Genomic DNA, 14,801 nt, shown 5'->3' on the forward strand with positions numbered 1-14,801 from the left:
TAGAATAAATAATAAGAGAGATTTATTATATTTTTATTAAATGTTGGGGGAAAATAAACAAGATTGAATTGGTGGCTTAATGGCATTGGCTTTGGACCTTTATGTATGGATCATGGGTTCGCATCTCAAAAAAAAAAAACGGGAGAGATATTTTGTTGTTTAACATTCTGAGATTATCATATTACCCTCCAGAAGAAAATTCCGTCAGTTTTATTTTCATTCTCTCTCTACTTTCTTTTGTTTTTTCCGGATAAAAGACGTCAAAGCCAGAGGGAGTGCTTCGGGAGTCTTCTCTTCGATTTTGCCTTCCTCTTCCTCCATTCTTTTCCTTGCTTCGCCTCCACCACCAGTACGTGTGTGCTAATCGTTCATCCACAGCCATTGTAGGTGTCAAGGCTAGTAGATTCTTCTATCTCTGTTCAACGCTGCATCCTTGAAGATCTTCTTCCCTTGTTTTATTTAGTGCTGCCGCAAGCTGGTGCTGGTGGCTTCGATCCCTTTTCGTTCTTCCGTCCACGTGTGCGCATGGATGTAGGAACTTAGTTCGTCACTACTGTGGGTTGCCACTTGAGTCATCTTCCCTGTGCGCTGTTCTGCTCCTCTAATCTCGGTTGCATCGTTGCTGGTGCGTGGGGGCTGATTCACCAAAGCTGAGGTACTGCTCGTAAGTCCTTTTAATTCTTGGTTTGCTTTTGTTAGCTCTATTTTTTCCTGTGTGATGTACCGGACTTCCCTCCCCTGTTCAGCCATAAGATCTGTCTTCTCCTTCCTTACTTGTTTTTCGTTGGCTACTTGAGGTGAGAAGCTTCAATCTTTCTTCCCGTTGCTATGTGCGTGTGATTCTGGGTTTAAGTCATGAAATATTGTAAATTTTTCTTCTTTCTTCTGCTAGCCGTGAATAATGTGGAGTTGGGACTTTGGTATACTTTAGGCATTGAAATTCCATTATATATATTACATATATTATATTATAAGGAGATTGGAAGAGAAGAGAATTTGGTATTGTGATTTAAACGATAGTGCTTGCAAGGTGTTGGGAAAATGCTTGTTAGAGGAATTTGACATAATATGACAAGATACATGTGACGATTGTATTGTTGTTAGACAAAATATTATAGAAAACACTATATAATGAAAGTTGAGGCAGAAGTTAGAGGCTTATGGAATAGGTATTTTGATTGGTAATGCATGAACTAAATTGCTATTGATATGTTAGATTTTGGAATTTCAAAGGGATAATTGATGCAATGTTTGAAAGATGTTGGAAGGAAATATTTATTTATTCTCATCCTTGAACAAATTTATGTTGTAAATTTTAGATTGCAAAGTGTATATAGAAAAATGACTATAGTATTATTTGGACAATAAGAATTTAAGGACCTCGAGTTGTTGTAAAAAAAGCTAATTTGGAAGTGAGTAATATGTTTGGGAATCTATCAAGTAAGTGAACATCGTCCTAACTGATTTTTTTAATCAAAATTTCTTTTACTAGAATATTATGTTTTTTTGAAAATCATTTTAATAACATTAATGCGATTATTGGATATTTGTTAATTAACATTACTTTATTTTGAGAAATTAGCTTTACCAAATTTAAAATGTTATTTGATTAATTAAATCAAGTTTGGACTTTGATTGTGAGATTTTTATTTTATCAAATATTGGATTAATACAGAGAATGATTCATGCGAGTTTGACTTTAAAATTTTTTTTATTCAATAAATGCACACATGAGCATTAGATATAAAATTTTATTCTGGCAAGTTTTAATGCTTAAAAGTATTCATGCGAGTTTGATTTTGAGAATGAGAACTGTATCTTGAAAGTAATGATTTTCTCGCATATTTGAAAATGATTTTAAAAAAGAACTTTATACAGAACACTTGTTGCTAACGGTAGTTTCGTTAGTCTTTAGCGGGCCATGGTCCACCTAGCTAATAGGGTGCTTATAGGAGGTGCTAATCCCGTGCGATGGCCAACGCATGTGGAACAGAGGGATAGTTATTCGTGAGCATTGTACTCACGTTTGATTTCATGGCTTTGAGCCGCGTTTGGTTAGTATTACCCTCGTGAACTGAGTGTCCACGTTTGTTTCATGGCTTCAGATACATTTGATTACTTATTCTCATGAACTGTGTGTCCACGTTTGTATTCGTGGCACAAGCCGCGTTTGAGTTATTTACCCTCATAGACTATGTGTCTACGTTTGTAAATTGTTCTGTTAAGTCCTCATGATTATGAATCTGATTATTTGGTAATTTTATATCCCATTATTTTTTTATTTGATAATTTATTTACAAGTATTTAGTTCATTTATGTGATTCGTAAAAATCAAGTAATATTAGCATTTACTATAATAGTTCAATGGTTTAATATTTTATTCAAAATTTTATAGAATCATTTTATTCTGAAGCTTATACATTTTTTTATGGAAATTGTTGTCTCTTTAACTTACATGATTATCTTAAATTTTTTTATTTATTTATGTTAAATTATTTATTATTGGGACGTTATTCACTGAAAAATTATTTTGGTCTCAGATAGCATAATTGATGATGTATGTCTTACTTACCAATGATGGATGTTTGCAGAAGAGAATAGAGGTTTGTTCTGTAAATATATCTTATAGATGTAAATATGAAATTTATGTATTATGTCATAAAATATATGGCTGGATGCTTCACATAACTTATAATTATAATTCTTAGTTTATTATACATTTTGTTTACTGGTTGAAAGGAGCCAAGCTCCTAATGGATATAATATTTAAGAAAAATTTTTGTGATACAGGATTTTTGGCAGATCTTATTTATAGAGGAGGTTCTGTCAAAATTTTTACAAAAATATTGAAATAATTATTATAATGATTAATATCAATAGTATTAAAATATCAATGTAAAACTGAATACATTTTAATTAAGTGAAATAAATCTTAAATTTGTGGCTTACGGGATGTCTGATGTGGTTCACATCCTGTGCCCGTCACCCCTATTTTTGAGGCGTGACAACTTTTCATTGCTCAAAGCTGTATCTAAGCTCAAAATTATGAAAACTCAAATAACTCATCAAGTATTCACCACACAATTACATGCTAGGTTAATACAAGACATTCACCAATTGAAATTACATATTACAATGTAAATTCATGAGGAGGCTGAAAATTCCAGCAGCAACAAGAGCATGAAATTCAACTAAATAATCTTGTTTCAACATTACAAATTATAAACAACTATAAAACTAAAGTCAAAATTGAACCACAATCAACAATAGTTATAGTATTTTAATGGAATTCAAACAAGATGAAAAAATAGTTAAGCATAGCCAAGTAAAAACTTCAGGACTTCTCTTCCATCAACTCTCCCCTAGGATTCCATAAAGATTCTAGCTAGAAAGCATCAAAAAGATCTTCTTTCAAGACCCTTACTACCCGTGTAGGTGTAGAGATGATCTATTGATGGGTTGAACTCAAATCTCCTTCTAATTGGTTAGGTGGGTTCAGCCTTGAGAGAGGAGAAGAATGGTGGAAAAATTGGGTGGATTTGATGATAAAAAGATGGAAGAATAGGGCTAGACATGTGTTAGAATGTAAAGTGAAGGAGGAGAAAATGAAAAACACTAAGAACAAGAGAGAGAAAATGTAAAAGATAAAATGGATGAATGAATAATCTGACCTAAGGGCTATGAGGCATGATACAAGGTGTTTTCCACAGCTAAAGCATCAATTAAGAAATAGGAAAAGAAATTAAAATGAAAATGAGAGTCTTGTCACACTTGCAAGGTGGTACTTTTCTATTAGTTGGTAGATGATTCCAATATGTATCTAATTTTTCATATGTAATCGACATCATTAAGGCTGATTTAATCTCTCAAAATAATAAGAATTCATGCCCCATGCTCAACCATTGACCTCAAGAAGTGTTCACTTCAATTGCTCAATTGATATACAAGTCATATGCCATATATGTCATATAAATCACATAATTTAATTAAATAGCATGTCAAATAATAAAATTCAATTAATGTCCAAAATTAACTTCATAATTAGAAGGGAGAATTTATTAAAATAACCAAGTTTTCAGTTGCACAAAATTATATAGAAATTTTCATACAAAGGCAAACTGAAAACTAGGTCAAATTAAAACACTTTAAAAAGTATTAACTTTTTATTTAATTATTTTCGAACTAAAATAAATTTTAAACATATAATTTCACTACTCATCAATTGAACATAAAATTTACTTTATCAATTTTTCTTGTACATTTTTTCAAAATTTTATTTTTTTGACCAAAATGCCCTTAGTGCACTAAACCTAAATTTAAGTAAAATTTTAAATTTAATGCAATGTGTTCACTTGAAAGTGATAAATCATTAATAAAAGGATCTTAATTGACAAATAAAAGTGGATAACAAATATATTCTATCAAAAGGGTCATATCAACAACCCATTTGTGACGAAGTGCTTGACTCTCAAAGTCACGCTCCCTTTCATACAAAAAAAATTATATTGAAGGATCATAAAAAATTAAAACTCACTTTTTTTAATTTGATTTATAAATTTTAATTATTAATAATCATTAAAGAAAACATGTTGACAATGTGAATAACTAATTTTAGTAAAAGATAAAATCTTTAGCCCAAAAATGATTAAAAATAAAAGATAAAATCTTTAACTTCAAACTTTCTTAAACATCACATTAAACACTTCACAATATTTCAAAGATGAATACATATATTATAAAAACAACAATTTGGTCTTGAATCACCAACAAAATATCTTTTTCAAAAATTTCTAATTTCAAATATTCCATTGTAGAAAATGAGTGTCTTCCATATTTATAAATTACCTAACAAACTTTTTATAGAAACACCAAATGCACAATAATTCCAAATCCCTCCATAAAGCTTTCTAACATTCAAATGTTTTGCTTGACAATTTCTTAACAATCATAGCTACATTATCTCTATGATCAAATTTCTATACAATACCAAACTCAATTTGCAAGACAATAGCATCCAACCCACTTAAGTCTCCTAAGGAATTCAATGAAATTTTAGAAAATACACAATCAAGCAAATCCATCTAACAAGCATTTTCTCAAATATCTTATAGGCACCATTCTACAAGCTTCATGTCTAAGTTCTTCTATCTAAATCTCATCTTAACCAATTCTTTAATATCAATCAATCCAAACAAAACTAATTTAACTCAAAAATTCTAACCTATATTCATCATAATTATGCTCCCACCACATAAATTTCAGCTTAAACTCTTCTTCCCCCCCCCCTCAATAGTCACAGACAGCAACAACAGAAATCACTACTACAAAAAGAGCCTACAAGAGCATTTATTTTTTACCTTTAGAAGCGTTTTTTGAAACACTTTGAAAACTGATGCTCCCGTATATATGGGGGCATTTTTAAAATGCTTTCGTATCTTAGCCTACGGAAGCATTTATGTGCAAAAAATCTCCCATATGCTAACCTACAGGAGCTTTTCTAGATAGAAAAGCTCTCGTAGGCCCATCCTATAGAAGCATTTATATGTAGAAAAGCTCTTGTATGTGGGCACCAAGAAAAGCTCTTGTACGTTGACCTACTTGAGCTTTTCCTTGGGAAAAGCTCCATTAGGGTTTAAAAAAAAATTATGGGATTTTGTTTTGGTGGATTCTTGCCTACACACATCTATATATATCCAATCCTACAACTATGAAAAAAAAAAAAAAAAGACTTGCTCATAGAATTCATACACAAAACTTAATATATCATTAAACACTCCCCAAGTTTAATTAAAAAGCATTTCTTCAATGATAGAAATTCAACATAATTAACAACTTGTCATTTAATTTTAAAGAGACAACACTCAAACTATAAACCAAATTCTTTCATGTACACATCAAAATTCTTGTAACTTAACTACTTTTAATACCTTGTAAACATCTGACATCTTAAATCTTCTAACTCTTCCATCTCAGTAAAGACTTGCACTAGGCATTTGATGCAAAACACACACACTCATGCTCACATTGATTCGAACAAAATAGGAAAAAGGAAAAGAAACAAAAACAGAGACTTAGATAGGAGAGGGAAACGAGAACAAAGAAGGATAAAAGAGAAAGAAGTGACTGAAAATGAGAAAGAGCTTTCAAAACTAAAGGGAGAGAAAGAGCTTTCAGAAAATCAAAAGGCTTCAAACATTCATTCATCAATTCTACCTCCAAGTTGCAAAAGCGTCCATATATAAACTAGAGGTTTCCTCCCATATAAGGAAACATCCACTTGTAGCCCATTTAATACATGAAATGATAAAACAACCCACTTGCTAAATAGAGTTAAAAACAAAAAGTATTAAAATATAAAATTAAGATAGATTTCCTCTTATAGCAAGCTTCTTTAAAATATATGAATTCCTATATTCATCATTTCTCCCTTGTTTGATGGAGCTCTCCTTCGGGGAGTAAAAAAAAAATGAAGTAACTCCGCTAGGGCATGGTGTAGGGAATCCTTTGAAGTAGCAATTAGTCTGAAGACCCTTTCCAACATACAAGGTAGTGGAGAATGAGACCGTGTGGAGAGTAAGCAATATGATCATCATGATTTGGAAAACCTTCCCGATGAACAAGGTAGCTATAGAAGTTGTTATCAAATGGAAAAATAATATGTTCTTTCATAACCAAAACAGCTTTTGCAGTAAATGGTGTAGCACATATAGATGATTAAAAGTAAGAATCTGATAAAGTTGAACACTCTTGTCAAGATCACTTACTGGCTTCCACTCATAAGTCTCCACTACCTCTAAGTGATGATCTTTAGACAACAATTTAAAGCCTTGATTCACTTTAATATTAATGCGCCCATTTTTCATAGGACTGCTTCACTCCCAATTACAGGACTATGAATACTATTAGTATCCCCTTTTGGTATAACTGATATAGATGTAACTTTTTTGATGAGGATACCATTTTCTTGTGCCTTGAAGATATCATAATTCTGTCTTGAAAAAGTTATCTTCATGCCCCTTTGATGGCTTAAACATTTGAGATCCCTTAAGACTTTGTCAAACTTACTATTCATATACCCCTTCAACTCTTGAATTTTGTGATTCACATATTCCTTTTAAACCCTTTTAGATTCCTCAAGATCACTTTTAAGGATTCTGGACATAATGAACAAAAAATAAAATTCCAAAAATGATTTCTCGCACATAAGATAAGCCAGCAAGCTGTGAAAGCCACAAGATGAAATTTTACCCTAAATAAAGCTTTGGATGATGATTCCGGGCCCTTAGGTTGATCAGAACCAAAGAAACTCCTTGAAAACAGCAAATATACTAGAGATGTTGCATGGACAACGCGTGTGCGCGTGAAGACCATGCGCAGGAGACTCCTCTCGGGCATGACAGCACCTTGTGCTATGGACGAGGTGGGTTTTCTAATTCTGACCGGATTTCCCCTCCTGAGCATGAAGTGTGGCTCTGGGCTCTGGCAACGTGAAACAGAGTATGCTGGGCTTCCTAGTGAGTTTTCTTCCATCTCTAGCAGTGGGAACAGTCTAAGAGCGTTCAGAGCCTTGCTCTAATACCAACTTGATGCAAAACACAAACACTTACGCTCACACTGATTCAAACAGAATAGGAAAATGGGAAAGAAACAGAAATAGAGACTTAGAAGGAAGAGGGAAACGAGAATAGAGAAGGATAAAAGAGAGAGAAGTGACTGAAAATGAGAAAGAGGGGGAAAAGGAGAGATGCAGAACTAAAAGGAGAGAAAGAGCTTTCAGAAAATCATAAGGCTTCAAACATTCATTCATCAATTCTACCTCCAAGTTATAAAATCAACGTCTATATATAAATTAAAGGTTTCCTCCCATATAAGGAAACATCCGCTTGCAGCCCATTTAATACATGAAATGATAAAACAACCTACTTGCTAAATAGAGTAAAAAAAAGTATTAAAATATAAAATTAAGATAGATTTCCTCCTATAGCAAGCTTCTTCAAAATATATTAATTCCTATATTTCATCAGCATCTCAATAATTCTACAACAATCTAAACCAACATATTTAAAGAGAAGCAAATTTAAAATATCAATCATAAATGAAGATTAACATAGGAAAGAAAGTAGCTGAATTCACTAGGTTCTAAAACATCATAAAAGAAAATATCACCAATATATATTCTATAGAAAGATTTATATAGAGAAAAGATGGTTACCTTGACTTGAAGAAGTTAACAATCCATTCAATAAAATAGTATTATATCCAACAACTAAAAGTAGCTGCTGCCACCTGGAAAAGGAAAAAAAAAAAAAGTAAATACTATAAAGACCAATAATTGATAGGACTATTTTTCTTTTTTATCAACAAACAATTTACAAATCTCGGTGACAAGCCTATAGCACTGTAATTGTCAATGAAGATAAGTAGCCGCCCAATAAGAGATGAACCTATAGCCTACAGAACTATTTTTCTTAACCAGATTATCATGCCATACAAGTACATTACGAAATATTAACCTATTTCCAAAGCAGGGGTGCCAGGCCGATATGCTAAAATATAATATACCTTCTCCATATTGTATATAAATAAGTTGGTTGAAATGCCTTGCTCCCCTTTTCAAGCCATTGCACTAAAATCAAAAAATAGAAACAGATGTAGGATTATGTCTTTGAACTTTGGTAACACAAGATACAAGCATCCAGTAATAAAAGCCCTATTAGGGTATGAGTTTGAAGCATATCATTACCATGAATCCATAAAGAACCGTTGTACCATAAGCTTTAACAAAACCTCAGATCTCTTGCCCAAAAGAGAGGGAGGGAAAATAATAATAAAGACCTCAAATTTGTTGTACACTTTGTCCACTTGGAAGCTAGTTGGCATAAGGAAAGGGACATGAGGGAAATGGATGAAGTAAAAGTAAGTTGCTATCATGCACATAATTGCTGTCAGGCTAAATTAGAGCCACCCAATCTTTCCAAACTGATCGATACTGATGCAAATTCACATCAGTGTAATCCACATCCACACACAAGCGTGTGAAATGGGACTTAATGCTACATCATCATGCTTTTCTATGTTCTATATATATATATATATATATCTGTCAAGTAGAGCTCTCATAAAGTTTGAAAATGAAATCACCATGACAAAGAAGCAGCCTCATCGACCCCTTTTATTTTTTATTTTTTGCAATCAATCTATTCTCCAACACCTTCACTTGTTATTAATGTCTGTCAGATTCTCCACTCCCACTGATGACATTTACTCTTCTCACAATCTACATAAATTGCATCTCCTGTAAAATCAATAGAAAAACATACCTTCCAAAATTAAAATAAATATAGAACTTTTCCCTTTTGACTGATCCAATCCATGAGATGGACCTTCATATTCATATATAACAAGCGATTCTATATCTTTGGATTGTGTGTGGAGTCTATATGATTAGTTCCTCATTCATGTACAGTCCTATGTTTTGATAGAAAGGTCACCTGCAGCAGCTTTGGACTACATGGAGTATTCAAAATGGGACATGTAGTTAAAAATAATATTTGCTAAATCAAAACAAGGCACAACGTTGATTCAAGAGTAATCATGAAATGGGGAATCTAAGAGAACATGCTTATCATGGGCCATTTAGATTTCTAATTATACCACCCACATATATAATTTTCTTTGCCTATCCTTATTCAATAATACTAATGCAACATCTACATCTTCCTCTCATCATGGAAACTCATTTCTTATTAAGAGTGTTGTAAGTTTTCCTGGACCCCAAGAGCCAGAGGTGGATTCTGTTTCCTGCTCCTTCCCTTCATTTTTTTCACGAAGAGAGTTTCCTTTCTCATGAACTAGATTGCAAATGTATTATTTAAAAAATCGAATATCAAAGCAAGATGCACTAAGTTTAATTTTGTTCTCATTTAATGCACTTGGAGCTTATATATATAAGAATGCATTGCAAGTATCTTAATAAAATTGAGGAATGTCCATGAGTGCTAAAACTAAGTAGTGATTTGAGAATCTTAAACCTTCAAACATTAATGAAAAACAATTACAATAAGATATCTACAGTTAGTCTCACATCAGAACCCTTTCCACAAGAATTGATTGCAACAGGAAAAACTAAGATTATATCACAATTGACAGCAGCATTGAGGAAAGGAAATTTGGTTGTCCATTTGCTACAAAATTAGAATGACAATTAACAGCAACAAATGAAATTGAGATGCAAGATTATCAGCAAATGTCAATTTGCTACGAAAGCTAAGCAATCCTTGAGAACAAGTGAGAGAATCAAGAGAAAAACCAAGAAATATGTTTCTTGAGAGGCACATCAATTGAAAACTGATTAGAGCATGATATTTATATTTAGACAGGGAAAGAAACCTTGAGTTGCCGCAGAACTCATAGAGCTTGCCTCGATTGGAGAAGATGATAAGAGCAATCTCAGCATTACAGAGTACGGAGAGTCCGTAAGCCTTCTTGAGAAGCAAATAAAGAGATGTATAATTTATAAATAGATGAAAAGATGAAGGTCAAGTTGCTGAAAAGTGAGGAAGGAGGTTTAGACGAGAGCAAATCGAGGAGAATCTTCATTATACTAGATTGACAACGCTGGTGTGCTAAGAGCTAGAACACGACGTCGAGGGACTGCACAGAGATGGAATGTGGCAATGCTGTCTTCAGATCTAATTTCGCAACCAGTGGAGAACACCACTGGCAGAGCAACAAACAACAAGCAGAAACGACAAGTCGGAGGGCACGATCGAAGATGACTCACGGGAGGAACGACTCGTGGCTGCTGGGAGAAACTTGAGCAAATGAGGAATGAGAAAACCTAGATTAAAAAGGACCTACGGGAGCTATCATTCAAAAAAAATGCTCTCTCAGGCAAAATAAAAAAAAAAAAAAAGAAAAAGTTAGGCCCTATGGGAGCTTTTTGGGTTAGAAAAGCTCCCGTAGGTCTTCGCCCTACAGGAACGTTTTTAACCCAAATTGTTCTTGTGGGATTTATATTATTCTTTAAAATATTTTCAGCATTGACAGGAGTGTTTGTAATTGTAAAAGCTCTCGAAAATGTCAACATGTCGGAGAGTTTTCAATTGGAAACGCTCTAGTGTGCTCCGCCTTATGTTTTGGGAACGTTTTAAATTAAAAACGCTCCTGTATAGGCCTCCTATATCACATCTTACCCTCGCACGCACAGATTTTTCAACGAAAATAGGAAATCATGGTTCCTCATCTCAATAGAAACAGCAGGACAGAGAAGCAAAAGAAGAGGAATGTCTGAATTCCACGATAGAACACAAACAGAAAAGAGAGATGACGCATCAGAATTGGAAGGAGAAGAGGTAAAACCTGGTGCTCAATCTGTCACAGCAACTCGAACAGAGGGAGGAGAGGAGAGGAGTTCACAGTAAAAATAGGGGAGGAAGAAGCCCAATGCAAACGCATGCCACAACACTGTCAAAGGAGGAGGATTTCAGCGTTTTCCTCCAGTCACCAGCGGCGGACGAAGAGAAACGAAGGTGAAGGGAGAAGAAGAACATTGAACATACTCGACCGCATGGACGGAGAAGGTAGCGGACGCCGGCATTCACCATGGGAGAAGAACGAAAACTCATGACTCAAGCTTCTTGCACGGCGGACTGTGGCATACGCCCTATTCACGCCGGAGGAACTAGAATGGCGGAGGCGTGATTGCTTGAATGGAGCTCCCCTGTCTTCTCTAGAACTGAATCGAAGAGGACGAGGGAAAAGTGAAGCCATGTTTGGTAGGTTGGAATTGTGAAGATGAAAATGAAATTAGAATAAGAATCTGAACAAAGTGATGTTTGGTAGATATGAATTACAATTCTTAAGAATCCTGATTCCATGAAAATAGGTAGAATTGAATTCCTTCTTTAAAGCTATGAAATCAGGAGCAATTCTATAGAATTGTAATATTTAAGACACTTTTACCCTCATACAAATTTCAGAAAGACAATTTTGCCCTCAATGCAATGTCTTGACCAATAATAACTTTCTAGAGAAATTAAGTTTGAGGGGTATTCCAATTTAAAAACCATTTAATACTGGAGACAAAATGGATCTGGTGGATCTTATATAAAAAAACCAAGACAAATTACTCAAAAGGGTCCTACGTGAATATTTAGAGCAAGCGGGAGTACTGCACAAACTTGCGTCATTTCGTGTAACATAATTTAAGGGGTATTTTTGTCTTTTAAGTATAATTTCATTTCCATGTCTTGCATACCAAACAAAAATAATGCAAGGATTTTATTTAATTTTTCTGACATACCAAACATACTTTTATAATTCAATTCTATTTCAATTTTGATTCTAATTCTGATTCTAATTCCAATTTTAATTTTATTAAAAACTATTCAATCATACCAAACGGGGCCTGAAATATCCATATGTGATTTGACATGATCTCATCCTCATTCTATTTATTTTATTTATATTTTTGTTTCAACAAGGGCATTGAAGTAATTTCACAAGCTGAAGCAAAAGTTAAAAAAAAAAATTTCTTGTGTTCCATGTAGATTCGAACTTCGAAGCAGCAAGTAAAGGCCCAGAATAATTCCCTCTAAACTATCCATTCTTCACTTTGTTATAATTATTCCAAAATTTATAAAAATACAATCAAAATATATCATTATTAATTTTTAATATTATTTTTTTTTTCAGGGTTATTACAAAAATCTTCTCTAATTTTTTATTATCAAAATCAGGGTTCAATATCATATATTCTGTATGCCTATGAAGTATAGCTAATCACCATAAATATAACAATTGTCTCATCAGGGAAAAAAAAAATGAAAGGAGAGGAGTGAGTCTATCATTGAATCAGTGAGCATAAATAACAAAGTGCTTGGAAGAGAAACAAATGCACACGAGTTTTTACAAATGAATTTCAATGACATCAGTAAATATCCACATAAAAAACTACATGTTGAGAAGGAGAAAACAATTTTCCAATACTTATAATTAGTGAATCAGAGATCATATGTAATAACTCTTGAGACCCAATCTTTCAAATAAAAAAAAAATCTAGCCACAACATTCAATCTTCTAATTCAATCTCACAACATTCAATCTCGTCATCTAGTCACGACATTCATATCAAACAATTGTGTCCTTAAACATTCAATCGCCATAGTCTTTCAATCGACACTCATCATCGGTCGGAAATAACAATCTCACATACAATATAATAAATATATATCTCCTTAACATACACCAGTGAGGAATAACCATCCCACCAAGATAATATGTGCATAATTTACCACATGGAATATAATTTATGGTGAGAAATAGTTGTCTCATCTAACATCATATATAAATATATATATATATATATATCACAAAGTTAGAAAAATCGAGAAATTAATAGAATGTAAAGTAATTAATAGAAAAACAAGAATAATTGAAATAAAAATATTTTTCACCAATGGAAAATAAACCAATTTATTTTTTTTTAAAACACAAATTGAAATTAAAATAACTATATATTAACATAAAAAATAAAATAATTTTAGGTAGTGTTTGGATGAATGAATTTGGATTTAGATATGGGATTTGAAATGTCACAAATTTCAAATCTTATATTTAAAATTTTTTATTTGGTAGTTTACAAAATTTCAAATTCTAATTTTAAAATCCTTTGTTTAGATTGTGCAAGAAATTTCAAATTACAATAATCAACTTCTATTTCACTGTTTTATGTTAAAGTGACTGACCAAACTTACTTTTCAATCATATTATCCTAATCATGTTTTCTAGAAAATTTGTTCGATAGAAAAAAACAAAAAATTCATTTAAAATGATGAATTATAGAATTGATTTGTCATTCAACAGTAAAGCAAGTGTTCTAAATACCAAGTAAAGTATTAAAAAAAATTACTAACGTATTAACTAAAGTATTCTTAGTATCAAGTAAAGTATTAAGAAAATTAAGTCCTCAAACTCCAAAACCGAGTATTCTCAACACCTGGAAATTTTATTTATTTTGATCAACTATAATTGGAATCATTGACCTCTATTTGTCCTAAAAATCTAAATAAATTCACCGCACAAGGAAATGAATGTAATAGCATCAAAATTCATATGTTGCATAAATGAACAAAGGGTAGTCTCCCCCCCCCCCCCCCCCCTTTTTTGAGTAAATGGAAGATTTCATTAACTCAAAGATAATTGTACAAAGAAACGAAAGGGAACAGGACAAAAAATCGCATAAGAGCCTTTTTTTTTTTTGACCAAAATCACATAAGAGCCTTAAAGGCAGCAAAAGAAGGTAAAGTATGGCGGGCTAGCTACAGTTCTAACTTGAGAGAGTATAGTGTCAATATTGGAAGTTTCACCAGGAAGTAGGCGTCGGTTTCTGATGTCCCACAGCTTACGGACAATGCCGCTTAACCTTCCATGAGGTATCCAGATGAGTGTTATGCAGGCAATAATTACATTCAAATTTTATAATCAACTTCTTTTACAACCGCCAAGTTAAATTCATGGATTAATAACACCCAAACTAAACATACTTCTCATAAAAATTAATGAAATATCATGAAATTATAAAAATCAAGCAAAACTTTTGTCAATCAACTTTTGTGCATTAATTCTTAAACTCCAACCAAATTCCTTCTCCATCTATTCCAACTCTCAAAATTTTACAATAAAGATATTTGGATCATTCAGCTCCCCAACTATGTATTCCTTAATAGTAAAATCAATCTGAAGCACAAAGAAACCCCAATTCCAATCACCACATTTCGTACGACTAATGAAAAAGAAAA

General features: G+C 32.8%; 1 protein-coding gene and 1 long non-coding RNA gene across 9 annotated transcripts; one reads left to right on the plus strand and one right to left on the minus strand.

Annotated features, from left to right (window-relative positions):
- The first annotated feature begins 213 nt into the window (after nucleotides 1-213).
- Nucleotides 214-12,001, plus strand: LOC129286903 (uncharacterized). 4 transcript variants are annotated; one of them, XR_008587540.1, is made up of 3 exons: nucleotides 214-664; nucleotides 2,541-2,603; nucleotides 10,376-12,001. It is a non-coding gene; the product is annotated as an uncharacterized LOC129286903 (long non-coding RNA). The 4 variants fall into 4 exon arrangements; XR_008587539.1 differs by having other exon boundaries at nucleotides 214-655; XR_008587541.1 differs by having other exon boundaries at nucleotides 214-655; nucleotides 10,380-12,001.
- LOC129286902 (uncharacterized) lies at nucleotides 6,221-10,515 on the minus strand. Of its 5 annotated transcripts, none has more exons than XM_054922998.1 (5): nucleotides 10,390-10,515; nucleotides 9,142-9,295; nucleotides 8,563-8,626; nucleotides 8,213-8,286; nucleotides 6,221-7,532 (listed from the first exon to the last, which is right to left on the minus strand). In XM_054922998.1, the coding sequence occupies exons 2-5, from the start codon at nucleotides 9,161-9,163 to the stop codon at nucleotides 7,102-7,104; spliced, it is 591 nt and encodes a 196-aa protein (XP_054778973.1). In that variant the 5' UTR covers nucleotides 9,164-9,295; nucleotides 10,390-10,515; the 3' UTR covers nucleotides 6,221-7,101. The 5 variants fall into 5 exon arrangements, 3 of the variants coding, with proteins under 3 accessions (XP_054778973.1, XP_054778974.1, XP_054778972.1); XM_054922999.1 differs by lacking the exon at nucleotides 9,142-9,295 and having other exon boundaries at nucleotides 6,221-7,154; nucleotides 7,249-7,532; nucleotides 10,390-10,456; XR_008587537.1 differs by lacking the exon at nucleotides 10,390-10,515 and having other exon boundaries at nucleotides 8,744-10,387.
- Nucleotides 12,002-14,801: the final 2,800 nt, after the last annotated feature.

This window comes from Prosopis cineraria, unplaced genomic scaffold, assembly GCF_029017545.1.
Source record: "Prosopis cineraria cultivar Desert tree isolate PC_DT_omini unplaced genomic scaffold, ASM2901754v1 PC11, whole genome shotgun sequence".
Taxonomy (NCBI): domain Eukaryota; kingdom Viridiplantae; phylum Streptophyta; class Magnoliopsida; order Fabales; family Fabaceae; genus Prosopis; species Prosopis cineraria.